This window comes from Haliotis rufescens, unplaced genomic scaffold, assembly GCF_023055435.1.
Source record: "Haliotis rufescens isolate VD_foot unplaced genomic scaffold, xgHalRufe1.0.p SCAF_10, whole genome shotgun sequence".
Classification (NCBI taxonomy): Eukaryota; Metazoa; Mollusca; class Gastropoda; order Lepetellida; family Haliotidae; genus Haliotis; species Haliotis rufescens.
Genome location: NW_025963780.1, coordinates 89,464 through 117,208, shown reverse-complemented (window position 1 = coordinate 117,208; position 27,745 = coordinate 89,464). Strand labels below are relative to the sequence as shown.

Sequence of the window (27,745 nt, the reverse complement as noted above, 5' to 3'; positions counted from 1 at the left end):
GAGTGAGTGAGTGAGTGAGTGAGTGAGTGAGTGAGCGGGCATGGTTTTACGCCGCTTTGAGTAATATTCGACCACGGTTCGATTCCACACATGCGTACAATGTGTGAAGCCTATTCATACCAACAGATGAGATCAGCTTACGAGATCAGCTTTGTTGAAACGAAGAAAAACGATTTTAATTTAAACGAATAATAAATTGCGAGTACTGTGGGACCAAAACAGTATTGCTATTTGAATCATTCAATTTATCAAAATTAAAACCTGTATCTTACACATAACTGACATTCCCTGTAAGAAATACACTTCAAGTTCAGAGAGGTTGATTTTTTCCCAGGTATAAATTCAGGCGAAAGATTGGCCTACCGTTACATGTTTTTTTATGAACCGTGCCACCTATAGGTCAAGATACGCTCACCTGTTCGCGGACATCCGGTTTCATCGCTATTTGATAGTGATTCATAAACACATCTTTTGATAAAGTCGGAATCGTACAATGGACTTTACTTTCAGAAAATATTTTTTTTTATAAATATAAATTTATTTAATCGCTTTTATTTCAGCTGAATCACTTGTCTTCATTCTTCTTGAACCCTGTATCATGCAGCCACCGTGTGAAATCTTTAAGCCTTGGGTTTCTTTAGAATACAATCTTTTATCTCTTTCTGAAATGTGAATTTGCAAATAATTAACTGTACAATATATCCTACAATATGTGCCATAAGACAATCCTAGTATTTGGGACACCTGTATATTGGTGCCGAACCTGCCTCAGTCTGGCAGTTCCAAAGGAAAAGATTAATACTTTTCAAACAATGAACTATGGAGTTTTTGAATGGCATTTAGAAGTGATACACACAAGGAAGAGAATTTATGGATGTCAACTTCTTTATAATGACGAAACACAACACAACACAATCAGATTCAACCTCTCATATCACATGCAATTGCTTCAGATCAAATGGCGGCGCACAGTCAAGACGATCTGATCGTTAATCAAAATATGTAGTGTGAAAAAGCGGGTCTTACTTACGCGAAGGACATCAAATCACATGAGCACCTGATTACAAACATTAAACGATTTGGAAAATGTCTGTTAACGCCGAGTTGATGGTACAGATGCTTTGCAAATCCTGCAATCGACAGTCAAAATATAACTCCATAATTCCAGCCATGTTTGATAAGGGTGGAAACCGGACTTTTACAGTCAGTAAACTCCCTTGCCTCGGGAAGATGTTAGAGGCACGGATAGTTTAAATGTCCCTGACTCTCGAAACGAATTTGCAGAGAAATCTGCAATGTTGAATGATTTCCACGTCACAATCACCACATGATAATGTCAAAAAATACATATATAGCAAAGACGGCAACTATGAAAATATTTGAGATTTCTTTTTAATTTATTTTAAAACTGAGCTTAATGAGGAATCCACGAACGAACGAAAGAACGAAGCAACGAACGAAGCCATTCAGACAGCAATGGGCATTCTGTTGCGAAACGGCAGATTGAAACTCACTATTCCATGAATAGTATATGTTGCTGCAATTACCAGATAACGGTGGGAATTATTACATTATGATATTACAATAACAACTCTCGGGGGACTTTAATATCTAAATAACAATTACAAGGCATAAGCGTCCGCCCGGAGAGCGGAAGGTCCGGGGTTCGATCCCAGGCCGCGTCATACCAAAAGACGTTAAAAGATGGTACTTGTTGTTCCCCTGTCTGGCGCCCGGCATAAAGGGGCTAAAACAAGGACTGGTCGGCTCGGAGTCAGTATACTGTGTCTGAGTGGGGTATTTATGTTAAACTGCGACATGGTATCTCAGCGGGCTAGCACTATAAATAGGCATCAGTCTGGACTAAATTAGTACAAGCAGCCATACACACGTGCATGCACGTCGCTATATAAATGCAATAATCTTGGACACGATGTTAAACCCAATTTCACCTCACCTCAGCTGTATATGTACATGCGTGTTTCGAATTCGACGTTAACGCTGTCGCTCGAAAACCCGGGATCGATTCCCAGCGATGCAATAATGTGGTATCAACTGCTGGTTTCCATGGTTTCTGGAATAACGTTGACCATCCTCACTCGTGAAATCCAGCTACAGCAGGTTTCAGCTTCAATATGACAATAAAACGATTCATATATCCGACGCGATCTGTCGAACAGTGTAAACAGGCCTTTACATATCGATCCCGAAACTGGTTAGCGTGATCGAATAGAACGAGGTGCAAGGCGCTATCTATCACACTGAGGTCGGCATCTGAAGATGGTTGGATTAAAACTAACTTCCATATCCTATCATTTCGATCTAGGGATATTACCAAACTAGAACGACTATGTAATTTGGAACTGGCAATATATTTTAGGGGAGGGTGAGATTAAACGTGAGTGTGTAGGGGGGAGGGGGGGGGGGGGGGGGGGGGACGTTGTCATGAAAAAAAGACACAGAGAAAGAGGGGCTCGCCAACATATATTTCAACCTTAGGGGGTGGGAGTGGGGACAGGGGTGGGTGCCGCAGGGGAAATGACACAGTACATTCTTCAAATAAATAATTTAAATAAATAAAAGGACTGGTCTTTTATTTTACTCAAGGGGTCATTGACAAATCATACATTATTTCATGTACTTTGGAGTTGAAAAAATGTTACACTAAATGGAAGGGGTGGGGAGGGGTGGGTGTGTGGGGTCAGCAAAATATGACACAGCCCAAAGACCAATCTCTTGGCCTGTTATGTGATTGTTTATCATATATAGCCCCGCACAACGCCTTGGTTGAAGCACATATTTGAAATGATACCGCTGGTGCCGTCAGTCGTTGCGACGTAGCCGCACACTGACTGTGGGCTGAATGTGTCGCCGAGTTAGGCAGGGACGTTGTATTGGAACACGTCGAAGCATTAGTGCTATATTGAAGTTGGTTCTCTGTGTGAAATAAAACACTGCTTACACTCGTTAAGCGGTGGGATAGTGTATTAATGTCAATAACGTGTTCAATTGTGTGGGTTGAGTGTTTTGCTAGACATTGCAAACATAATGTGGGAGGCGTTGAAGGTTAGTGTGATAGTTGGTTCACGTTGGTAGTTTGTGCGATCACAATCATAAAAGGACCACTATTAACGTCTTCAACACAATATGGAATCGAACCCAGTATGTCTGCGCCACATATGAACACATTAACCATGGGACCACCCGTCGATGGTCTTGGGAAATGTAAAACATTATTGGCTGCTCAACTCGAGCGTTAGCTAACTAACGATCCCATAAGATCCCCGTTAGAATTGGTCTTCAGCAAACCCATGTCGTAAGTGGCGACCAACGGGATCGGGTGGTCAGGCTTGCTGACGTGGGTGAAGCATGTCGTATCGCGACAAAATCGTCGAACACACGAAAGCACACGCCCACACATGAACTTGATCATTATGAAAGGCGAATTCACGTGTTATATTTATTATCACCTAATATAGTATTGATTTACAAGGCTTACACAATCGGCAATTATTATTTGACTTACAGCATACATGGTTATGATAGATCAGAGGAAGATCTAATATTGACACATACAATGCACAGTCTTTGTCAGCACAATTTTTTTATTAATTTCTAATTCTTTTGATCTGGTATTACAAACAGCCTCGCCGCCACTGAAATTACAATATTGTTATTGTCGTTATTTAGCCTTTACACTGTCGTTACAGTGTCGTTACATACCCATTTACGTTGCCGAAAACTGTCACGTGATTATGTCGTCACGTACATGAGACGTTTAATTTACGTGGCAAAGACTAAACTATTCCCAATAAATTGTCGTTGTGTTGTTTCATCGCCGTTCCATATTCGTAACTTGTTATTTCCCCATGAAATTTTGTTTTCTTTCCTTGTGGTGACAATGCCGTAAATTGTTCTTAAATTGCCCGGGCTGAGAATACGCCATCGTTACACTACGCCCACATGTAATACGTTGTCGTTACATGTATATGTGTTGTATGGTTACATCGTCGTTACATTGTATTTCATTGAGTGAGTTAGTGAGTTGGGTTTAACGCCGCCTTTAACAGTATTCCAGTTATATCGCGGCGTGGCAGCTTAATGTACATGTCGGAGGAAAGCCCGAAGCGATGCAGGTCTAAGACGCTTACCACTTCGGTGAAACCCATGAGCACGGGTGTGGTGCTGACAAACCTAGAAACAATCGGGGCGAACGTGGATTCGAACCCACAATCAAAGGATTCTGGCGTGCCCAAGGGACGCAACTCTGCACAGCGAATCGCGGCGCCTCAGACGACCGGGCCACCCGTGCCCCCGTATTTCTGGACGTTGCATAGGTGTTATTTCTTGGTTAAGTCCGATATATTGTTTTAACATTACTGGTACACAGCCGTTATAGTGCTGCTGCGTTCCAACCGTTGTCGTTACACCCCAGGGCAGTGCCGTTACACATTCCGTTCTTGGCGTAGATTTGTCGTCGCTTTTGGCATTGCATATCGTATAAATGCAAGTTTGTAAACGTGCGAACCAATAATTATTGTTAACTTTATCATATTTGTCAGGAGATCTTTTTTTCAAAGAACAAGGTTTGTTATATTCGTCTTAAAAAATCCCTATGTTTTATCATCTGTTTCAAATGTGTGTGTGTGTGTGCGTGCGCGTGTGTGTATGTGCGTGCGTGCGTACGTGCGTGCGTGTGTGTGTGTGTGTTGTTTAACGCCACACCCAGCAATATCCTAGCTATATGACGGCGTATAATCGAGCCTTCACCAGAGAATCCAGTGATTGATATAATGAGCAACGTTCCGTGCGTCGGGTTAAGGTAACACACAACCAAGCAGGTCATCGATCCCGCCACCCGATCCATTAAGTTGCCCCTACGACAATCAAGGGTAGCTGGACCCTGAACCATCCTGGAATCCCAGTGGACAGAATTGCGTTGAGTGTAATAATTCCCGATAAATCTGTTATTACAGATTTTATAACGAATGGGTTTTGATTAACGAAACACATAGCGGCAATGAATCACAGCACACTCTATTGAAAACAAATTTGAAATGTTTCATGAAATATCTAGTTTTCTCTCCTGCAGAATTATTAAATAACCCGAACCAAAAAAAAACAGTACATGGTGATGTGATGGAATCTTATTATGGACAATCACAAGTAATTTAATTATGCAGACACGATCTCCCGAATGATCTATTACCCTAAGGCTCATGGGCAACCTTTTCGAACGGATGAAAACAGAAATTAATCAAAGAAAAATATAAAACAGTAATAGCGACGGATTTGCACCTGATATAATTACGTGTTATGGACGTTAGGGGCTATTAATATCCCAGCAGACTTTTAACACAAGAGCATCCTATGTTCTCGCTGGTGGAGGTAGTAACGCGTGGATCGTGGTGTATCTGGGTTGCCACGGTGCTCTGCCTCTTACCTTATAGAACAGGGCGACTTCAGTGGCCGGCCGATCGCACCACAGTAGCACAATAGATTTCTGTTGGCTGTAGGCGCCGGGAATAGGATTCGCCTTCACAGACGTGATGTTGGGAGCGATGAAGCCTATGGCAATGCGTGTGTGAGGAATTTCAAACAGCGCGTCTTTTCTCAATGATGGATCAATGCATAAAATCAGTCTTCATTATTGGATTTCAACTGAAACGGTAAGTACTACTACTTTGAATTAAGGCTTTACAAATGAACACAGGGGAGATTCAGGTACGCACAATTCTGATTTTTGTTTTTCCCTTTTATTCAATCAACGAAAACCAAGTTGGAACATAATGCATTTTTTGCGATCTTGCGATTTTGACTTTATTCAACAGTGACGTGCAATTGCATCACTTTTTTACATTATAAATATAAACCGACTTTATTGTAACATAATAACACACTTGTGATCGGCAGTGCTGCCTTCTGAATCATTCAAGATGCGAGAATATTATTCCTTAAATAGTTTAAAATTACCCTTATTAAATCTTCATCTTCTAACGCATGGATTATCAATATAAATAGATGTGGTATTAGTCATGCCTGGTCATAAGCTAGACGCATGATGAAGTTACTTATACATCTGCTGACGAAGGTGACAAAGGCAATGGAAGCATCAGCTTATCAGCCCGGAGCCGTTTGTTGTTTATCATTGTGATAAATGAGAGATACATGTCGAAACGAGAGGTGCTTGAATATCACCTGTGATGCTAGATAGTTAAGCCCACATTTTTCGACAACTTATGAACTCATAGTTTACTTACATATATACAATTATCATTATGCATCCTTCTGACATTTACATTGTCAACTTAAGAAGCATGATTACTGGTGGTACTGGTCATACCTTCATAATATAGCTAGATAGTGACAAAAGGCGCCGAAGTTAGTCATTGAAACTACACAGAAAATGTAGATGCTAAAGCTAGACAAGGAAGGAGTGATGGTGAGCTGAGGTGAAATTGGGTTTAATGTCGCGTTCAAGATTACTGCACTTATATAGCTTGGCTGCTGGTACTTGTCCGGACTAATGCCGGTTTTATTGTATTAGATCACCAAGTAGTTTACCATGGATATTCCTCTAGAGCCGCCTGTCCTTGTTTTATCTCTTAAATGCTGAGCGCAAGGCAGCGTAACAACAAGTGACTTTTTTAACGTATTTTTGTATAACGCGCCGGGGATCGAACGCCGACCTTCCACTCTCTGGCAGACGCTTACCATTACACCACGGAGGTGATACAAAGTCAGGGGGAAGGATAGATAACTATAGACAGCTATGTCATGGTCCACCCTTTATTTGAGCCATAACAGTCGTACATGATATTTGATCTGGTTAAATTTCACCACTGAGTCTATGCCTCAAAGACCGTTACTGCATTTCAGTACCAGACGCTACGTTCACTTAAATATGTTCTCGTCGCTAAATAAGTTAAAAAATACTACCGAGACGATGGATTCACTTCCACACTCCAAGACGACACCAAAGAATACTCTCCACGTGAAACATATCAACAAGGTATTGTATCCTTTAGCAAAACTATGTACCGTCCTTGACCACACATTGAAACGCTGGCAACAACCATACCATGTACCCTGTGTATATTGTACGACTGAGGTCAGTCCAGTGTGCTCAAGGCACAAGCTCTCGGGTCACTGTTGGTCCCCATATGACAACACGTGGGTTATATGACCCCAGAAGGCATATGACCCCTCATGGCAGTCACGTGGAGCAAGGCATATAATGCCTGGCAATCAGATATCAACACAGACCATCAGTGATTTGGCACTCGGATGCTCATTTCTTTATGTGCCCCGTGATAGCTCCTGTTAGTACGACAGCACGCTGTATAAGGTATTTATCATTTTAACTTGCTTCTGTATCATTGTTAGGGACACAATGTGTTGGTTCTCATTCAAAACGATTCAACATTTCGTGTGTCAGGTACATGTTTGTATGTGGTAGATACTATTTAGAAACCTATTTGAACTTTGTATTATCGGTGCGCTTAAAGATCTGGTACAATGGATATTGTAGAACTCCGAATGTTAATGTTATAATACTATGTTAATGCTATTATTGTTATATACATTTTGTAGCATCAATGTCGGATTTAACGAGAACATGTCATCTTTCAGTCCATTTATTCTTGCTTTCATATCATTTTTAGAGACGCCATGTTTTGATTCTCATTAAAAACGATTCAACATTTCGTGTGTCATGTACATGTTTGTATGTGATAGATACTATTTAGAAACCTATTTGTACGTTGAGTTATCGGTGTGCTTAAAGATCTGGTACAATGGATAATTATTTGATTGTGTTATGTAGAACTCTGAATGTGAATGTTATAATGCTATGTTAATTCTATATTGTTATATACATTTTTGAGCGTCAGTGTCGAACTTAACGAGAACATGTCATCTTTCAGTCCATTAGTCCTTACTGTTGAACTTTTTTGTTACTGATCTCCGTCATGATGGAATTCGTAGCGTGAAGTGCAAAAGATGGTAATTATTTTTTTGTGAAAAACGTCTTGATGTCATCACATTTTAACGCTTCATATTACCGCAGTTCAAAATCTGTTACCTACTTGAAAATATGTTACTTACTTGATGTTACTTACTTATATGTTACGGATAAGAAAATACTTGTTAAACGAGTTATTTGTTGTAAAGGTATTTTATGGCATTCCAAGAATTCCGAAAAGTCGTCGTTTTACCATTTTCGTCGGTGAAAACGCTTTTTCGTTAATGTGAACATGACGTTAGGTTTAAGTTATTGACATGTATCACCAAGGCAACCAACAACAGTTCTCAGTGCATTCACAATTCACCTAATCCCGAAACGTGTTACAGCTTGTTTTAATTCGCCATTACGCGTTATCTTTGCTATCACGGCGGCGGTAGACGAAGAAACTGTATTTCCTATAGTTGTGGAGTAACACTTTAGTGGACATTAGGGATGTGGAAGATATCACATAATTACCCCCGCACCACCCAGCCTCCGGGTTATGCCTCAATTACCGTTTAAGGCTGATACAGACTTTGAGCACCAGCAATTGTCCCAAATCAGATTGAGACGTTAATCCAGAAATCATCCGATGACCATTCTGTTTCAGAGGTAGCAGTTGACTGGAGCCTAAAGCGGTTATGACTTCTCATAAGGCATTGGACAATTGTTCAAACAGAATGGCATGACAAGCACGTTTCCTTCACAGCTGTTACAAAGAGAGGAATTGACCCAACACGATCACTGTGGTACTCGTTCTCACCTTATTCAGTCTAGTTTGAACTGGCATGGAAAACAAGAGCAGTTCGGTGCTTTGGTCGTCACTGTAAGACAGATTGGTTCATCAGAAGGCGATATTGCGTCCACGGGTGATTTGGAGCTGTCAGACGGCATTGTTCTAGGAGCGCGGAGTCGAGGATACCTTGTACTGGTGCAAAGATCTACACCTGGGATTTCTATTTAGGAATCGCTTCTTCATCGAGGGGCTTATTTTATCTGCTTGTTGAGACTGCTCCGAGTTGGTACAAGTGACATGATTGAGAACCTGGCAGGAATAACAGAAGACACACACGGGGGGAACTATACCTTTACCTACTATGAAGAAATACCGCCGTGTGTATGGCCGGACCCTAGGCCACCAGGTAGGCATCATCATCATCATCATCATCATCATCAACATCATCATCACAATCATCATCGTCGTCGTCGTAGTAGTAGTAGTAGTGTTCAACATCAGTGTCATTATCGTCATCATTATTTCTCTGACATGTATGAGAACCATTATCCCACCAATATTTTTTCTCAACAGCATCATTTTCAGAGCGGTGTTATTGATATCAGCATCATTATCATTTTACTACAGCATGTACTAATATTATTTAATTAAGTTGTTTCTTTAGCTAATGCAAATCGACCTGCCATGTCATGTCTACAAGGCATCACTCGTTCAGTTTCATATAAGTAAAGTCCATTAATTAATGAGCGATAAATGAGATAAGAACAGTCTATATTTGCGGATTGTTGTTCATCTTACAGTCTTCCTCATTAGCTAGCCTCACATCTCCAGGGTAGTGATAGGACGACGGTGGGCGGAACCTTCACCCCCCGGCAGACCCCACAAGGCCATGATAAGTGTACATAACGCGATGACCATTGTCCACAATAACTGCCCGACCACTATTGATGCCACAGGTCAAGGCTTGCCCGTGTGTTCTTGTTGGTTAGCCAAATCATTAAGCCACAGTGTAGTTATGGGGTTTTGTTTTGGACAAATGATTTCGGCAGATAATCGATCGGGAGATAATCGAGAGTGATTATTCTTTGGCGTTGATGTTTTATATTCGGTAATAACATCCTGATTTCATATACCAATCCAGTGTGATGAAGGATAAACTTTAGTCACATTAGGTGTAAGTATTAGTTCGACAATCACACTGGGAGGGATATTGTATGCTTATTTCACAGAGATAAGGATATATGTAAGTTCGACATTCACATTGATGGATTTAATAAATTATGCTTATTTAACTGTGATGGAGGTAAATGTTTGTTCGACAGTCACATTAGGAGGGTGAACGTTTGTTCGAAAGTCACATTAGGAGGGTCAACGTTTGTTCGACAGTCACAGTAGGAGGGTAAACGTTTGTTCGACAGTCACATTAGGAGGGTAAACGTTTGTTCGACAGTCACATTAGGAGGGTAAACGTTTGTTCCATAGTTACATTTTGATGGTAAACGTTAGTTCGACAGTCACATTAAGAGGGTAAACGTTTGTATGATGGTAACGTTCGATCGACGATAACAAACATGTCCGCACCCACTTTAGGGTGGTAATTTAGTTCGATAATCACAATAAGAGGGTAAACTTTTGTTCGACAGTCACATTAAGAGGGTAAACGTTTGTTCCATAGTTACATTATGATGGTAAACGTTAGTTCGACAGTCACATTAAGAGGGTAAACGTTTGTATGATGGTAACGTTCGATCGACGATTACAAACATGTCCGCACCAACTTTAGGTTGGTAATTTTGTTCGATGATCACATTAAAATAAAAACTTTAGTTTAACTATTACATTTAAGAGTTGACCTCGCGACGACGTTCATACAATGTTTGGCCCTCACTTTATGACGGTTCATACTCCAGTGAACTCACACAAAGTGAAAGTCAATTCTTACACTTTTTTATCACAATTTCATACCTCAAAGGATGTAGCCGAAGATCTAAACACAATTTTGTTAAGTACGTGTGACTTCATGTTTACACTGACCGCCAAACAACAACCAGCTATATCGCAGAATAAAAATGTTCCCCAAAAAGAGAGGTGACATGAGCGTATGGATCCACAACTTGCTCTTCAGAAACATCTTACGCAACACATGTGTAATAATATCACCATTAGATGAGAAAGGTCTGTAATGAACTACCTCAGTAAGTCAGTCACAATGACAGCGCGTCGTAATACATTTACATCAAGTACAAGACGTCAAAATGACCGACACGATAAACGTGACGGGAGGATTTCCGAAGTTGTTAATGAACCTGTGGCGGTTACATGTGTTAGTCATCATTGATCAACTGACCGATTATTGAAAGGTGATTAAAGATGCGTCAAACAGACACCAAGGTAATTTCGTAGATTGCTGGAGGCGGTCACTGTCAGCCAAGACACAGATCGAGTCGATACTGACGATAGTTTGGATGTGCATTTTTTCGTTTGTTCATTAGGATGGGCCGTAGCGAGGAAATTCGTGAACAATCATGCAGTCAAGCTCTCTTACGTTTCTCAATGTATGCTGAAATGCTGAGTCCAAGATTAAAGGTTCTAAATTATCAGAAGTAATGCTTATGTATGTCTTCCCGCTAGGGAATTCCCAGGGGTTTCCCAAGGAATGTGGAAGTAGTCCATCAGTGTTTACGTCATTTCAAGAACACGGTCTCAGCGTCAGATTGTGTCGTTCATACACTTATGAACGTCAATATCGCGGTCATGTGACCGACCTCTTGTCCAATGGAAAAGCCGTCTATCGTGTAAACGGCAAATTGAAAAAATATAAGGAGGTAAATTTTAGTTCAACTATTACATAAGGAGGTAAACGTTGGTTCAACTGTCACAGTGGAGTGAATAAATATGTCCAACCCCCTGTAATTCATGATTTAAAAGCCCACAGACAAACTTTATTCCAGTTATATCACGGCGTGCCAGCTTAATGTGCGAGGAAAGCCCGAAGTGATGCAGGTCTCAGACGTTTACAACTTCGGTGAAACCCACGAGCACGGGTTAGTGCTGAGAAACCTAGAAACATAATCGGGGCGAACCGGTATGACATCTAAAAGAGGCTTTTCAATTCCCCGTCAATCCCAGTCATTTTTAAACAAGGGTACATGGCCTTTAAGTGGATCAATGTAGTATGTGTGTACATACACCAACTGAGGGTGGTCGAAAGCATTTATTTATCATATGCGTGTGGTCATCGTAGGAACTATCCGAGACACTCCATCAAGAACATAGCTAAGTGCTTTCATACAAATGACTGAAAACAATTCGAATACGCCTGCCAAGGGTTTTTTAAGCATATTTTAGGGAACCGACACTGACGTGTATGTTGAAACAGCTGCAGCGTTGTCCCGTGTTCGCTTGTGTGATTACATGTAATTGTCGATTGTCTAGCCGACTTATTTGGCAGAGCATGGAACATTACAGGCCTGACTCCCGCTCTGGAAGTTAAACCCATTCTCCAGTAATCAGCCATGAAAAGGATTCTTCAGATCCTATCACAACTCCTTATATTTCACTTGCGAAGCCTTGTGATCTCACAACAGACTCGTGGATGTTATCAACGGCCTGCCGTCTGGTATATACTCGACATATAAAGTTACGCAACTATGACAGGGTGGAGGTTCAATGAGCCGTAAATGGAGGGAGTTGTATTACACTGCAGACAGAAATACGTCAGCTATATCACACAGCGGCATGAATATTTGAGACATGGCCTAGCAAACGAGTGGTTGATAGCGTGAGCACCGAGCAAAGACGTCCGGGTGTGATGACAAGCAGTTAGCCGTGTCACGTGTTGTAATCACTGATCATTGTAATCGACTCCTACGACAAATCTTTTAATTTTACTCTTTCCGCGAACACCTGGTGTTATTACTGACTTTCAGTGATCCATTTATATAATTTTCGCGGTTATTCTGCACTTTACGCCCAATGGAATCTGTTTCGGGGGATAATGGAGAATTTATACTATTTTATATAATTTTGAGTATCCCGGACCTGTATACTTATATATCATTGGGACATATATTATTTTAATTATTATTAGTTTGCATACCGCTCTACCAGTCCTATTGTTATGACAAAACATGCGTGACAAAACTAGAATACCACTGTACTGTTGTAGACATGACAACTGATACTCACAAATGTAACAACGAACAACCCCAAAAATCGATCATGACATTTCGGGTTGATTCTTTTGAAATCTGAATTCGGTTTCGGTTCCGCTTTTTTAGAATTTTGTTTTCCATTCGGAAGTTCTACTTTTTCATGCAACCCCTTTCGATGCCCAGCACTGTCTTTCGTGACAGACCACATTAGCATACTCGAATTTGTTTTTAATCACTGTTTTCATTTAGTACAATAGCGAATTTGGGTTCCAATGGTTGTGAAATCGAAATAATATCAAATTCGACTTTTTATTATGTGATGTAAGCTCGTCATAGTATAACTGTTTGTGACCAAAGTAACATTAGGTTACCCACCAGGAGAGAAGGGACCTTTTTTGGATACAATTGTTCTGTGACGCCATAAAAAAACCGTTTAGCTTTCTTCCGTATAACTCGCCATGTGTTCGAACTGTACACAAATATTGTATTTATTTCTCGTTTGTTCATAATGTATGTATGGTACTGACAAACCTAGAAACATAATTGGGGCGAACCGGGATTCGAAACCACAATCATAGGTTTCTGGTGTGTCCAAGGGACGCAACTCTGCACAGCGAATCGCGGCGTCTTAGACGACTGGGCCACCCGTGCGGATGTGTTTGACATGAACACTCATATAATATCCTCTATTTATCTCGTGGGTGATCACATATGTTGTCCAGATCACAACATTTCCAACAGTTATTGTCCAATATGTATTTTTGACCTATTTAATTAAAGAAGCAGGTCTGATTCAGGTCACCGTTCTTGATTCTTATCTCAACCTAGGTACCAAACAAGAACCAATATCAGCTATTGATAACGCGTCTCTTCAAAACTGGATATTTCCCACAGTAGAACTCTCGTTTAGACGTTGTCAAGACGTTAATCCTGAAATAAAAGCGACAAGGCCATTTCCATAATCGAGATTTCCATATTAAGAGTTGTCTACTAAAATGAGATTCCATTGTACGATTCCAATTATATCATGAGCATTGTGTTCTTAAAACTCAATCAAATAGTGATGATACCAGGTGTTTGCAGATCACGTTTTCTATGGGTGAACACAGACCTAACGGTTTCTCGTTAAATATTTATTAAAATGAAGTCTCGCTTGATTGTATTTCAGCGACAGACTGTCGAATTATTATGAGGGAATACTGAGAATAACTGAGAAAAAGCAATGGTTATCGAAAATATAGTTGATACAACTGCATGGCTCGGATTGATGGTCAACGCAATGGTCAGGGGCTTGGACAATGAATGTGTCTCGCAATTGCTACATCACTTAAATTTGATAAATATGTGACACATAAACCGTCACGTGACACTGCATTAAAACTAACATTCCAATCATTGTAATATTCCTACGATGACACCAGGGATCAGTAATTGTTTTATTCCCCTAGTCAGTTTTCAGCGAAAATCATTCAACGACCAGAAATGGATACAGTTCCCTCACATTATACGTTCACATACGACTCTTGCTCTCAAATTGTTTGATAAAGGCTACAATATTCAATAATTCGACAAAGCTGTCAAAATGTTTTACAATAGACATGCGGAGAACATTTCACAAGCAGAGCTGTTTATATGTTCGGAATCGTACAATTGACTCTGCTTTTGAATATGGAAATTGTTCTGTCGCTTTTATTCATCATTATAGAAAGGTTTTGTCGCATTTATTCATCATTATAGAAAGGTTTTGTCGCTTTTATTCATCATTGTAGAAACTGTTTTGTCGCTTTTATTTATCACTATAGAAACTGTTTTGTCGCTTTTATTCATCATTATAGAAACTGTTTTGTATTTTATTTATCACTATAGAAACTGTTTTGTCGCTTTTAGTCATTATTTTAGAAACTGTTTTGTCGCTTTTATTTATCACTATAGAAACTGTTTTGTCGCTTTTATTCTTCATTATAGAAACTGTTTTGTTGCTTTTATTTATCACTATAGAAACTGTTTTGTTATATTTATTCATCATTATAGAAAGGTTTTGTCGCTTTTAGTCATCATTATAGAAACTGTTTTGTTGCTTTTATTTATCACTATAGAAACTGTTTTGTCGCATTTATTCATCATTATAGAAAGGTTTTGTCGCTTTTAGTCATCATTATAGAAACTGATTGTCGCTTTTATTCAACATTATAGAAACTGTTTTGTCACATTTATTCATCATTATAGAAAGGTTTTGTCGCTTTTAGTCATCATTATAGAAACTGTTTTGTCGCTTTTATTTATCATTATAGAAAGGTTTTGTCGCTTTTAGTCATCATTATAGAAACTGTTCTGTCGCTTTTATTCATCATTATGAAAAGGGTTTTGTCGTTTTATTAATATAATTACATGCAAATATTGGTTTTCCTGTAATTGGTCACTCATCCCATTGTATTCCGACGTAAAATAAGCTCTCGGATCTCATGAATGTAATAAACGACCATTAAAATGGCGAATGAAAATTGGACGAATATCTGTTACCTGGTTGACTGTGTTTCATCGTACTCCGATTGTATAGAGCGTTGCTAGGCTACCATCATCTGGTCTTCGTGGCACACTTTTTTACAGACTGCCGTTGTATATGAAATGCTTGATATAGCTCATGTTTACCATATGTATATTTGTGATAGAAAAGAAACACAACAGTCTTCCGATATCATGTCTACGTAACGCTCCATACAATATTTATGTTTAATGTATTTTTTGCAGAATATATAAGCCACACTCTGCAAATATTGAAGCAGCATGTAAAGAAAGTCAAATGTAAATAATTAATTAGAGTTTCTCGTTCTTAGGCGACGTGATCGTGATATACAAAACAAAGTTTGCAGATCTGCAATCGAAGGCAATTCTAGTCTCTTGCTTGTCGATGACGGGGCAGCCTAATGGTTAGAACATTCGATCGTCATGCCTGAGGCTTGGGTTCGATTCCCCACATTTGTAAAAAGAGTGAAACCATTTCTTGTGTGTCTGGCGTTGTGATAATGCATGAATAGAGCCATGCAGAACTACAGACTTACCTTAATCGCATATACCAACATGAAAGTACGCATACAGTCCCTCACCTAAACCGTTATAACTAAATAGTTGATATGACGTTTAGATGCAGATCCTATATGGATTATCGCGATTAATTTAATTATTCTCGGACCAGATCTATCTTGTATTAAACTGAAGGAGTGAGGTGGATATTGAGCCGCTTTGAATAATATCTTTCAGTCGTATCACGGTGTGTTAGCTTGATATGGTATGTAAGACCGAAGTGATTAAATTCTAATAAAATATGATATTAAAATTAATATTTTGATTACATATATAACGTCAACCCTTGATTTTTCCAACGAAACTGATTCCATTTGGCGAAAAAGGCAACATAGCAGTGAGGTGAGGTGAGGTGAAATTGGGTTTAACGTCGCGTCCAAGATTATTGCACTTATATAGCGACGTGCATGTACGTGTGTGGCTGCTTGTACTAGTCCAGACTGATGCCGATTTATAGTGCTAGCACACTGAGATACCATGCCGCAGTTTAACATGAATACCCCACTCAGACACAGTATACTGACTCCGAGCCGTCCTTGTTTTAGCCCCTTAATGCCGAGCGTCAGACAGGGTAACAACAAGTACCATCTTTTAACGTCACTTGGTATGACGCGGCCGGGGATCGAACCCCGGACCTTCCGCTCTCCGGGCGGACGCTCTATTACTAGACCACGGAGGCGGTCTAACATAGCAGTGAATATTATATGCATGGATCGCTGAAAATCAGTGATGCATCATGTGTTCCTGCCCTACTACCTCTCACACAAGTACACAAATGTACGTCGCTGACGAACCAACGGTTATCATCTGGTCACAAAAGTACGCATTCATCTGATTCAGCTGATATAAACTTATGCTTCCTGGTGTAAACATTCATGACCTGATCGATTTTGAAAGTGACATGCATATATCCCTAAGCTACGGGTATGTCCGGTAACTGACTTTTGAACTCTTGACTATGAACTCAACATTTGATATTTACCATGTTCCTTTTCAAGCAAGAATAACTGCTATGACAAGACACCCGACCTAATCTGGAGATGTCATGAAGCGCTTCACCAGTAAGGATTACACGGAGACTTGATGTGATGTCTACATGATATTGGTAGACAAACAATTAAAGGCATCGTGATTCAAATGGAAGTACGATGTTTCAATGTCATGTTTTACACAGAAAATGTTTATTTCCAACCTATAAAATTATACTAACGCTTAGTCTCTGAAAATAAATAATTTTGATTGAAACAAATAACTCCATTTAGGACCCTCAGTGAGATGTGATATTCAGAACGTGAACATTGAACTATACTTGCTTAATGTAGGGCTTTTGCATTACAGTAAGGGCGATTGGGAAAACAATATGGTTCTGGCACTGTGAAACATAATTCCTATAAAATCAAGAATATACGTAGCCTGTTGAAAACTATGATTTTGTTGCAAAGGAGGAAATATTTTGAAATTTAGTTAGTTGTTGCAATAGACATGTCAATTGGTTCTCGGTACCTTTGTCTGCAGTTATTAATTATAGTAAATATTTGATCCTTACTGCAACATTTTGTTAAGTGGCTGTTCTTGTGAACTTTTTAAATGTTCACTCATACCAAGGTGATCTACAGTACCGTGGCTGAGTTATTGTTCCTTCAAATCTTTAAGTCGCATATTCCGACGACCATGAATGCTGTGCGTGGACAGCTTCCAAGAAATATAATTAAAACTTCTTTTAAAAACATCAACAAATGTAAAATTGGGTTGGGTGTTTTGGGAAATATATTTTAACCTACATACTCTTTATTCTAAATTATGGAGGAAAAGACCAGTTCAGTGTGGCCTAATATGAGAACATATTCTTCCCCTATCAGGTTATGCACAGTCAAATGCCATGGGATTTCTATAGCCCGCGGTCTCCGATAAGATAGATCATCTGTACAGTTACATAGAGTTATTGTAGATAAGGACGGCTCAAGGGTATTGAAACAAAGACGTTTGACTGCGAAAGCGAGTTTGAGATATACTGGTTCGAGAAGAATTCGGTTGAAGGGATTTGCTCCAAGAGTTCGCCAAGATTATTGTCTGTCTGTCACGAGTTGACGTTCAAGCACATCTTAAGAAGGGGCTGGTTACTACAAAGGCTGGTCAGGGGGGGGGGGGGGGGGGGGGGGGTTCAAGGTTATTGTCTGTCCAAAATGAGATGACGGTTTGGAGTTCAAGCACATCTTAAGAAGGGGCTGGTTACTACAAAGACTGGTCAGGGGGATTCAAGGTTATTGTCTGTCTAAAATGAGTTGACGATAAGGACTTAATGCAGATCTTAGAAAGCGATTGGTTTACCACAAAAGCCATTTAGTGGGTTTTCGAGGGCGTGTTCAGGATAAGTTTTTTTCGGACAGTCGAAGTGGGTTCGACATTAAGGTCTAAAAGTAGATCTTAAAAAGCGATTGCTTACCACGAGAGCCAGTTAGTGGGTTTTCGAGGGCGTGTTCAGGATAAGTTTTTTTCGGACAGTCGAAGTGGGTTCGACATTAAGGACTTAAAGTAGATCTTAAAAGGCGATTGCTTACCAGAAAAGCCAGTTAGTGGGTTTTCGAGGGCGTGTTCAGGATAAGTTTTTTTCGGACAGTCGAAGTGGGTTCGACATTAAGGACTTAAAGTAGATCTTCAGAAGCTATTGCTTACCACAAAAGCCAGTTAGTGGTTTTCGAGGGCGTGTTCCGGTTAAGCTTTTTCGGACGGTCGAAGTGGGTTCGACATTAAGGACTTAAAGCAGATCTTAGAAAGCAACTGGTTACCACAAAAGCCAGTTAGTGGTTTTACGAGGGCTTGTCCAGGTTAAGCCTTTTCGGACGGTCAAAGTGGGTTCGACGTTAAGGACTTAAAGCAGATCTTAGAAAGCAACTGCTTACCACAAAAGCCAGTTAGTGGGTTTTCGAGGGCGTGTTCAGGATAAGTTTTAACGGACAGTCGAAGTGAGTTCGACATTAAGGACTTAAAGTAGATCTTCAGAAGCTATTGCTTACCACAAAAGCCAGTCAGTAGGTTTTCGAGGGCTTGTTGAGGTTAAGCTTTTTCGGACGGTCGAAGTGGGTTCGACATTAAGGACTTAAAGCAGATCTTAGAAAGCAACTGGTTACCACAAAAGCCAGTTAGTGGGTTTTCGAGGGCGTGTTCAGGATAAGTTTTAACGGACAGTCGAAGTGAGTTCGACATTAAGGACTTAAAGTAGATCTTCAGAAGCTATTGCTTACCACAAAAGCCAGTCAGTAGGTTTTCGAGGGCTTGTTGAGGTTAAGCTTTTTCGGACAGTCGAAGTGAGTTCGAGGCTGAGCGATCAATTCGTCAATAATAAATGGTGAGAAAACACAGGGTGAGTTTCTGGATGAAGGTTACGAGTGACGGGGTACGTGTTAGGACGATTATGTATCATACCGGTACCCTCCCATTAGTTACACGACCCATTTATCACACACCTCATACCGGTAGGTGGCCGGACTGTTTACCCTACTCGGGAACACATGGTTTCATCACTGATTTTTAGTGATCCATTCTTATACTTTTCACCTCTATTTTACCTTTAACACACAATGGTATCTGTTTCGGCGGATTAGGGAAACTAGTTATTCTCTAACGTTGACGATGTATATCAAATTCAGTTGTACTGAGGGTGAGAAGTTTTAAAATACGAATTCATGAAGATATAATGTGATTTCAACACACTGTTCCATAATCACAATCCTCCAAAATGTATTTGAAGTCGTTCTCAGGTGTTTCATATGTGTTTTAGTGTTGAAACATGGGCACATTTTACCGAGTGATGGCACGTGTTACAGTTGCCTTGTAACACATGTGATTATAGTTTAGGCCAGTTCACCTTGAAATAATCACGGTTTTTCAGAAAGGCATCAGTAACAAATTAGCCCAGAATATTGTGCTGTTTCCTGCTATATTCGCTTCCGCTCCCGCATTTTGTTTCTAATGACTTCGCCCCCAGTTACCTGTACATATTTGTGGAACACACCTTCAGCTAGCTTGCTTATCGACTTGGGGGTAATGAAACTATACCTCTCAGCTGATTTTTCTTATTTTTTATTTTTAATTGATAATATTTTAAGTGAGTGATATTATATATCAAAGACATGATTGTATTGGCGCTCATAGTCGTCACTTAATGGATATTTTTTTACTTTTTCCATTCAAAACAATATCTCAAATATATAAATAGGTTTGTGTGGATTCAAATATGCTCATGTGGTCCAGGCAGGATCTCCTGTTGGAACAGGCTGGTTCAGCTTCAGTTTGGTTCATACAGGTTCATACGGGTTCACACATAGTAATGTTTGACCTGCAAACGTTCATGATGGATCAGGGCCGTTAAAATAAGTTCAGGTTGGTTCAGACAGTTCATAGTAATTCAGACTGGTTCAAGTCGATTTTAGACAGGTCCCTATGGTTCAGATAAGACCAGGTGGGCTGAAACAGGTTGAGTTCAGATAATCAGGTTCTGGAGAGGTGTTACAGGTTGCGTTTGGTTCAGGATACATAAACATGGTTCAGGGGGATTCTCACAGGTTCAGACCCGTTCAGTAACGTTCAGCAGGTTCAGGTTCATTCCTACAGGTGACAGTATGTTCAGACAGGATTGGGTGGATTCAAACAAGTTCATGATTAAGTTCAGGCTCAATGAGGTTCAGACCGGCCCAACAGGGTTCAGACGGGTTCTGATGAACCTCTCTTCCCAAACCCCATTCTCAATAACGAATGCCAATTATGACATACGCATTACTGCTTATCAACAAAACTCCACTTTTCTCCATTCCACAATCGGCGTTTATCGGCCTCCGAGGGTCAGCTATTTTGACTTAAGTGCATGTTTAAATAGCCTTGGGAAGACAACAGATTCGCGTATAGATTTCAGTTCGATTGCACATTATGTGATCATTACCTTCACGCCATGCCGTCACCCGCACGTGCCTCTTCAATATGCACTTGATTTTGAAATTTGAGTATTTGTATGAACTATAAATTTGACGTTTGACGAGTAGTTTGCGCTCAATAATATTTTCCGATAAGCCACATACCTACGCAGGTGTCGATTACGCCACAATAATGTCCTGCACGCAGTCAACCCTTCTCTAACAACTTTACAAGGATTGTTATTTTTGTTGTAAATCTATTATTATTTCCAGCGTCTTTCCCAGATGCATGTTCAAACAATCGTTAACGCATACTATACAAACAGATACGTCATCATTATCTCATTCTGGGGTCGTTACTCTCCTTGGAAAGTACGTTGTGAATCGATCAGTGTGATTATACATACACATTCGTGAAACGGTAACAATATGTTCCTATTGAACAATGATACTCACGCGTCACGCCGAAGTTATACCGGTTGTTAGACAATCGAAAACATGCATTGGAGGAACACGTGGTGTTTCTACTAGCTGAAGCGGTTTCAAAATAAACATGGCCTTTTCCTATCACTTCTAACCCGGAGAGATCTTGTTTAAATGAGTTTGTCAAGTTAACTGGTGTAGGCAGCTGTCTCGTGAGTCACGAGCATGATTAAAGTACTGCAAGAAGTATCACAGGAAGTGACGTCTTGGTAGATCCCGCCCACGGAGGTCTCGAGGTTTTGTCTTATAAGTTGTCCAACGGTCTTGAATGTGGACAGGGGTTGATGTACCCTCCATGTTAATGTTAAGAATGACACAGTTAGGAATTTATCAACTTCAGTTTCACAGTTATCGGTATAAAGCTAAAACTGCCTTTGAGTAATTCCCCTTAGATTTATGTCATTCGGAACATATCGTAAATATACGTAGAATGGCGTCTTTTATCATAAATTCGAGATACAAAAGTGAGGTTGGTATGTTGCAATTGTAACGCCAACAGTTCGGCAATTCGAGCGGGGAATATGCGAAATGTATTTGCATGTTAGCGGAGTACAGTAAAAGTAATAGAATTAGTTTCGGCCATTCAGAATACGATATTCATGTGTAAGGTAAGATCGCTGAAACATCAACATCAACATAAGCAACAACAGCGACGAAGCCATTTCCGTAATCGAAAGGAATCGTTGCCGAAACCGACCCCATTGTGCGATTCCGACTATATCATGAACATGTGTTTATGAATTACTATAAAATGTTCACAACTTAAATACCGTCTTGGTTGGGTTGAGGAATTTAGGTATATGATTATCTCGGTAGAATTGGAATGAGGATAAAAGTACTTTATGACAAAATATTGTGTGGAGTTGCGTCCCTTGTTCTTGTCAGGATCCTCTAGACAAGGGTTTAACGAGAGAGGGAGGGGAACCAGTGAAAGACAGGCAAAGGGATTTTCCCATTGCTGGAATATTACGAAAAGCGGCGTAAAACCACACTCACTCACTTAACAGGTGAGAAAGACTAAAGTGGACTTTGTAGTTATAGACATTCAGATTTGGGGCTCAACAGTATACAATAGAAGGGCTTCGTCTGGATGTACAGCCATCTTTACATTTCTTACGATTTAAAGGCCTTCCACTGCCTTGCCACATCTTCTGTGTCACGTCGAAGGCCCGGGTTCGATTTCCCACATGGCTACGACTTGCGAGGCCAATTTGCGGGATCGGCCGCCGTGATATTGCTAAAATATTGCCAACACAAGTCACTCACTTTCACAATAAAACCGATATGCTGAACGCAATACGATTTGAGTCGTGACAAGTTTATTTAATCTTTAACGCCGCTCTCAGCAATATTACAGCGATATGACAGCGGTCTGTAAATAATCCAGTCTAGACCAGATTATCCAGTGATTGACATCATGAGCATCGATCCACGCAATTGGGATGCGATGATATCCGGGGTAGAATATGTCTTCAGCAACCCATGCTTGTCATAAAAGGCGACTATGCTTGTCATAAGAGGCGATTAACGGGATCGAGTGGTCAGGCTCGCTGACTTGGTTGAAGCATGTCATCGATCTCAATTGCGTGGATCGATGCTCATGATATCAATCACTGGAATGTCTAGTCCAGACTCGATTATTTACAGACCGCCGTCATAAAGCTTGAATATTGCTGTGTGCGGTGTAAAACAACAAACAAACAAACCCAATTGCTCAGATCGATGCTCGTGATATTAATACGGGGATTATCTGGTCCAGACTCGATTATTTACAGACCGCTGCCATGAAGGTGGAATATTAATGAGTGCGGCGTTAAACAACAAACACGTATGCGAGCCCTAGGTCAGCTTGTGTAGGTGGATGTAATATAATTACATTATGCGGCGAAAGGTCATTGACCAACCTACACATCCATACTTAAGATCCGGAGACAGGTGTTAGGTGTTAATTGACATTTATAGAAAGCTCTCTGCTAAGAGGGGGCTGAATATATTAAACAGACAAAGAGCTACGATTTCGGAACACTTTGGAAAGATATTGAAACAATTGGATATGTTGAATACATGAACTTTTGAAAATTTTTTTATTGATGTGGTTTCTATTTCGATTAATGGGAAAGGAAGTACCAAAGAAATTCAGGTATTAAAGTTGCATCATGTTGGTGTCACCACGAGCAGGGTATGGAGCTCATTAACCAAGGATCACAACTAGACCCGGATTCGAACCCAAGTTCATCGGATCCTGCTCATCGAATTGCGGCGGCTCAGATGACTGGACCACCCTCGACCTCAGTTATTATGAAACATATTAGAAATGTTTACCCAAAATATTCATTTCACAGACCGATCTCAACGGGATACAAGATATGTGATTAGTCTATTTAAAGATTGTTCGGGAAAACGTAAAACATGAACACGACGACAGACAATTAACCAGAAATATTGTCAAATCCAATACTTCAATTGTTTTCCAAATTTGAAAGGTCCTTGTTTTCAGTTTGAGCACGTTCCAACAAAATCGGAAATCTTTGAATTCCGGCAATAAAGACACAAGCAGTTCAAAATGCAGACCTTGCAATGAATAAACATGAGGTTTTGTCAGTTTCCTGAGGCTGGAATCTCGAAGAAAGAAGTTATCTCACGTTTACGACTTGTGGGAAACCCGCGATATGAATACAGATATCGGTGTCAGATTTATAGATGGCATCGTTTCTTTCAACAATTCAAAACTAATTTAATATATTCACAAGAGTTGGAACTCAATGCAACAACTGATAAACCATATCCAGTGTCTTTACTGGATCTGTGCAGAGAAATATAAAACGATTGCAGCCTCTGCACCAAGCTGTGCAACAAGAGGTGAAGTGAGGTGAGGGGAAATGGGGTTTAACGTCGCGTCCAAGATTATTGCACTTATATAGCGACGTGCATGTACGTGTGTGTGTTTGTGTGGCTGCTTGTACTAGTCCGGACTGATGCCGATTTATATTGCTAGCTCACTGAGATACCATGCAGCAGTTTAACATGAATACCCCACTCAGACACAGTATACTGACTCCGAGCCGACCAGTCCTTGTTTTAGCCCATTAATGCCGAGCGCCAGACAGGGTAACAACAAGAACCATCTTTTAACTTCTTTTGGTATGAAGCGGCCGGGGATCGAACCCCGGACCTTTCGCTCTCCGGGCGCACGTTCTACCACTAGACCACGGAGGCGGTTGTTACTGAGGTGCCGAGTTTGCATACTGAGTTTATAGCCGATTTGAACTGTGTCTTAGTTATAATTGCCCCTAATTATAATTCACCTCACCGGCAACTCAGTGATTTCGATAAACGGGAACAAGAACAAGTGTTGTCATTGTGTCATAACCTTATGGCATCGCCAAATTCGTGTGGGAAATACTATTTGTGTCATTCAACGTGTTCACAGAAACACATTAAGAAGTGTAAAATAGTATGTGCCTATTTCTTCAAATGTTATGCCATTGCCATGCCAGGCAATCCATATAGTTACGTCATCAAACCACCAATGACCCACAGGCAACGCTCTGTAGATAATCCTGGTATTAAATTATTTTTGTATGCAGATCTCAAACTGCCAATTATTCGTGAGACATTCAGTCAGATATTTGTCATCCTTATTATACGGTATTGACAAAGAAACTTCATGATCCAACTTCGATCAAATGTTCACATTTGTGTTTTTTTAAATTTTACAGAAATTATTAGGTCTGAGTGTCATGATGGGGGGATGTTGAAACGCCCTGGAGCCACGGAGCACTGAGTCTCACATGCAGGCTGTAAGAGACCCGTGAAGATCCAGGGTAGAATAGGTCTTCAGGAACCCATTGCCGTAACAGGCGACTATGCTTGTAGTGAGAGGCGACTAACGGGATCGGGTGGTCAGGCTTGCTGACTTGGTTGATGCATGTCATCGTATCCCAATTGCGTAGATCGATGATCGTGCTGTCAATCGCTGGATTGTCTGGGCCAGACTCGATTATGTACACACCGCCGTCATATAGCTGGAATAGTGCTGAGTGCGGCGTTAAACAACAAACAAACAAACAAACTAAAAAATGGAACAAAGACGTTGATAACGATTATGTGCTTATTCTAATATGCAAGTGGACCGTTACGGTCCATGGCAGGAATTGACAACATCCAGTTCTAGTATACCATGTAATAAGTGAACATCTTACAAAGCGGCGCTGAGCGTAACTTACTTTACCCCATATATTAAAACTATAAGTCGATGTAAACAAGATGGCGCAAAAGCATTTGTGAGGAGACCATTGCTGATTCTCTTATATATCCCTGAGATCATTGTTTCAACGGAAATAATGGTTTATTTTAAATTGACAGTTGAGGTGAAATGGGGTTTAACTTCGCGTTCAGGATGTATTATAACGACGTGCGTTCACGTGTGTGTGTGTGTGTGTGCGTGCATGTGTGCGTGCGTGCTTGCGTGAGTGCGTGCGTGCGTGTGTGTGTATGTGTGTGCGTGTGCGTATGCGTGTGTATGTGTGCGTGTGCGTGTGTTTGTGTGTGTGTGTGTGTGTGTGTGTGTGTGTGTGTGTGTGTGTGTGTGTGTGTGTGTGTGTGGCTGCTTGTTCTTGTACGGACTGATGCTGATTTAAAAGCTGATTTTGCTAGCCCACTGAGATACGTACCATGCCGCAGACATAGTATACTGACTCCGAACCGACCAGTCCTTGTGTGACCCCTTAATGTCGAACGCCAGACAAGGTAACGCGGCCGGTATGAACCCCCGACCTTCCGCTCCCCGGTCGGACGCTCTACTACCTAATCACGAGGCGGTCTAAAATTGACAGAAACATTAATATTGATTTATTAAATTTTATTATACATACGAAATGTTTTTTAAATGTGCGTGTTTACCACAAACGAGTCTAATGTTAAATTCTCACCGATGTCAATTTCAAACGCGAACGGGTTTTATTGACCTTTTTTGATAAAAAAAGATTAATGCATTTCCTCAATTTACATGTCAATTTCCGCAGTAAAGTTTTTGTGTATAACTTCTTGAACTCAACGTAAGATACGTGATTTCGGCTTTTGTAATCTTATAACGTTGTGTGTTTGGATGAAAAAGGAGAAGATGGAGTCAGATCATCATTGAAAGTTCTCAAGACCTTGATTGTGAGCTACGCGACCACCACGGAACAGTTTTTGTTCATCGAAGCTGAACTTGTTGAGTTCTTTAGTTCCTCATTAATTTCAACTTCTTTTAAATTTCCTTTCAAAGCTATCAAATTCTTTATGACGCCTTTTCTAAATCATCATTTTTAATCCCTTAACCAGTAGGGCATCGGTTTTCGGCCAAACGGTTTGATAATGTCACGATCTCGCCTCATTTTATGTTTTAAGTGAGCTACATGGCCTTTGTTCTCTTGTTGAGGGACCGCCTCCGTGGTCTAGTGGATAGAGGGGCTGCCCGGAGAGGTGAAGGTATGTGGTTCGATCCCCTGGCCGCGTCATAAAAATGGAACTTGTTGTTACCATGCCTGGCGCTCGGCATTAAGGGGATTCAAAATGATGTAAGGATATAACAAGGGATATATACCCTGCATAAGTACGAATTAGTACAAGCAGCCACGTACACACACGTGAATACATGTCGCTATATAAGTGCAATAATATATGACGTTAACCGCCATTTCACCTCACCTCGGCTCACCTCACCTCGACTCGACTCGACTCGACTCACCTCAACCCACCTCACCTCATTTCGACTCGACTCGACTCACCCCACCCACCTCACCTCATCTCATCTCATCTCATCTCATCTCATCTCATCTCATCTCATCTCATCTCATCTCATCTCATCTCATCTCATCTCATCCCATCCCACCTCACCTCACCTCACCTCACCCCACCTCGACTCACCCCACCTCACCTCACCTCACCTCGACTCGACTCGACTCACCTCACCTCACCTCTTGTTGATGAAGTTTCATTTGTCTATGGCTATAGAAATGTCACGGCGCCCGCTCTCCCAGTGCTATACGCTCTAATATCGACGATAGTCGAGACTGTTTGACCGTCCCCGACTCTAAGATAACTTAATAAGGATTGATCGCCCCGTTCTTACCTACACCAGTGCAAATTGAGAAGGCCCTAGCTCCGTTCTAGTACGCCTTGCCGAAGCCGTTTTCAACATCCTAATCGCAATATGGCTTAATTTAGACCCAAGCTACTTGGTGGTGTTGAGATCATAATTGGCCCTTGCCTTTACTTCGCGCAAATCACATTAAAGCATCGGATTTCGTTGCGCAGAGTTGCGTCCCTTAGTCGTGCCAGGAGCCTAAAAGTATGATCGTGGTTTGAATCCTGATCATGTTTCAGGGTCAGTCAG

The 27,745-nt window shown here is 40.7% G+C and overlaps 1 protein-coding gene across 1 annotated transcript in view; it reads left to right on the top strand.

The window, feature by feature from the left end:
- Positions 1–5,507: 5,507 nt before the first annotated feature.
- The window catches only part of LOC125377573 (parathyroid hormone/parathyroid hormone-related peptide receptor-like), a gene marked incomplete at its 3' end in the record, with an annotated part of 110,003 nt that continues 87,765 nt past the window's right edge, over positions 5,508–27,745 (top strand). The window contains exons 1-2 of the mRNA XM_048391506.1: positions 5,508–5,669; positions 8,616–9,147. Coding sequence (XP_048247463.1) covers positions 9,039–9,147 — 109 coding nt within the window. The remainder of the gene's footprint in view (positions 5,670–8,615; positions 9,148–27,745) is intronic.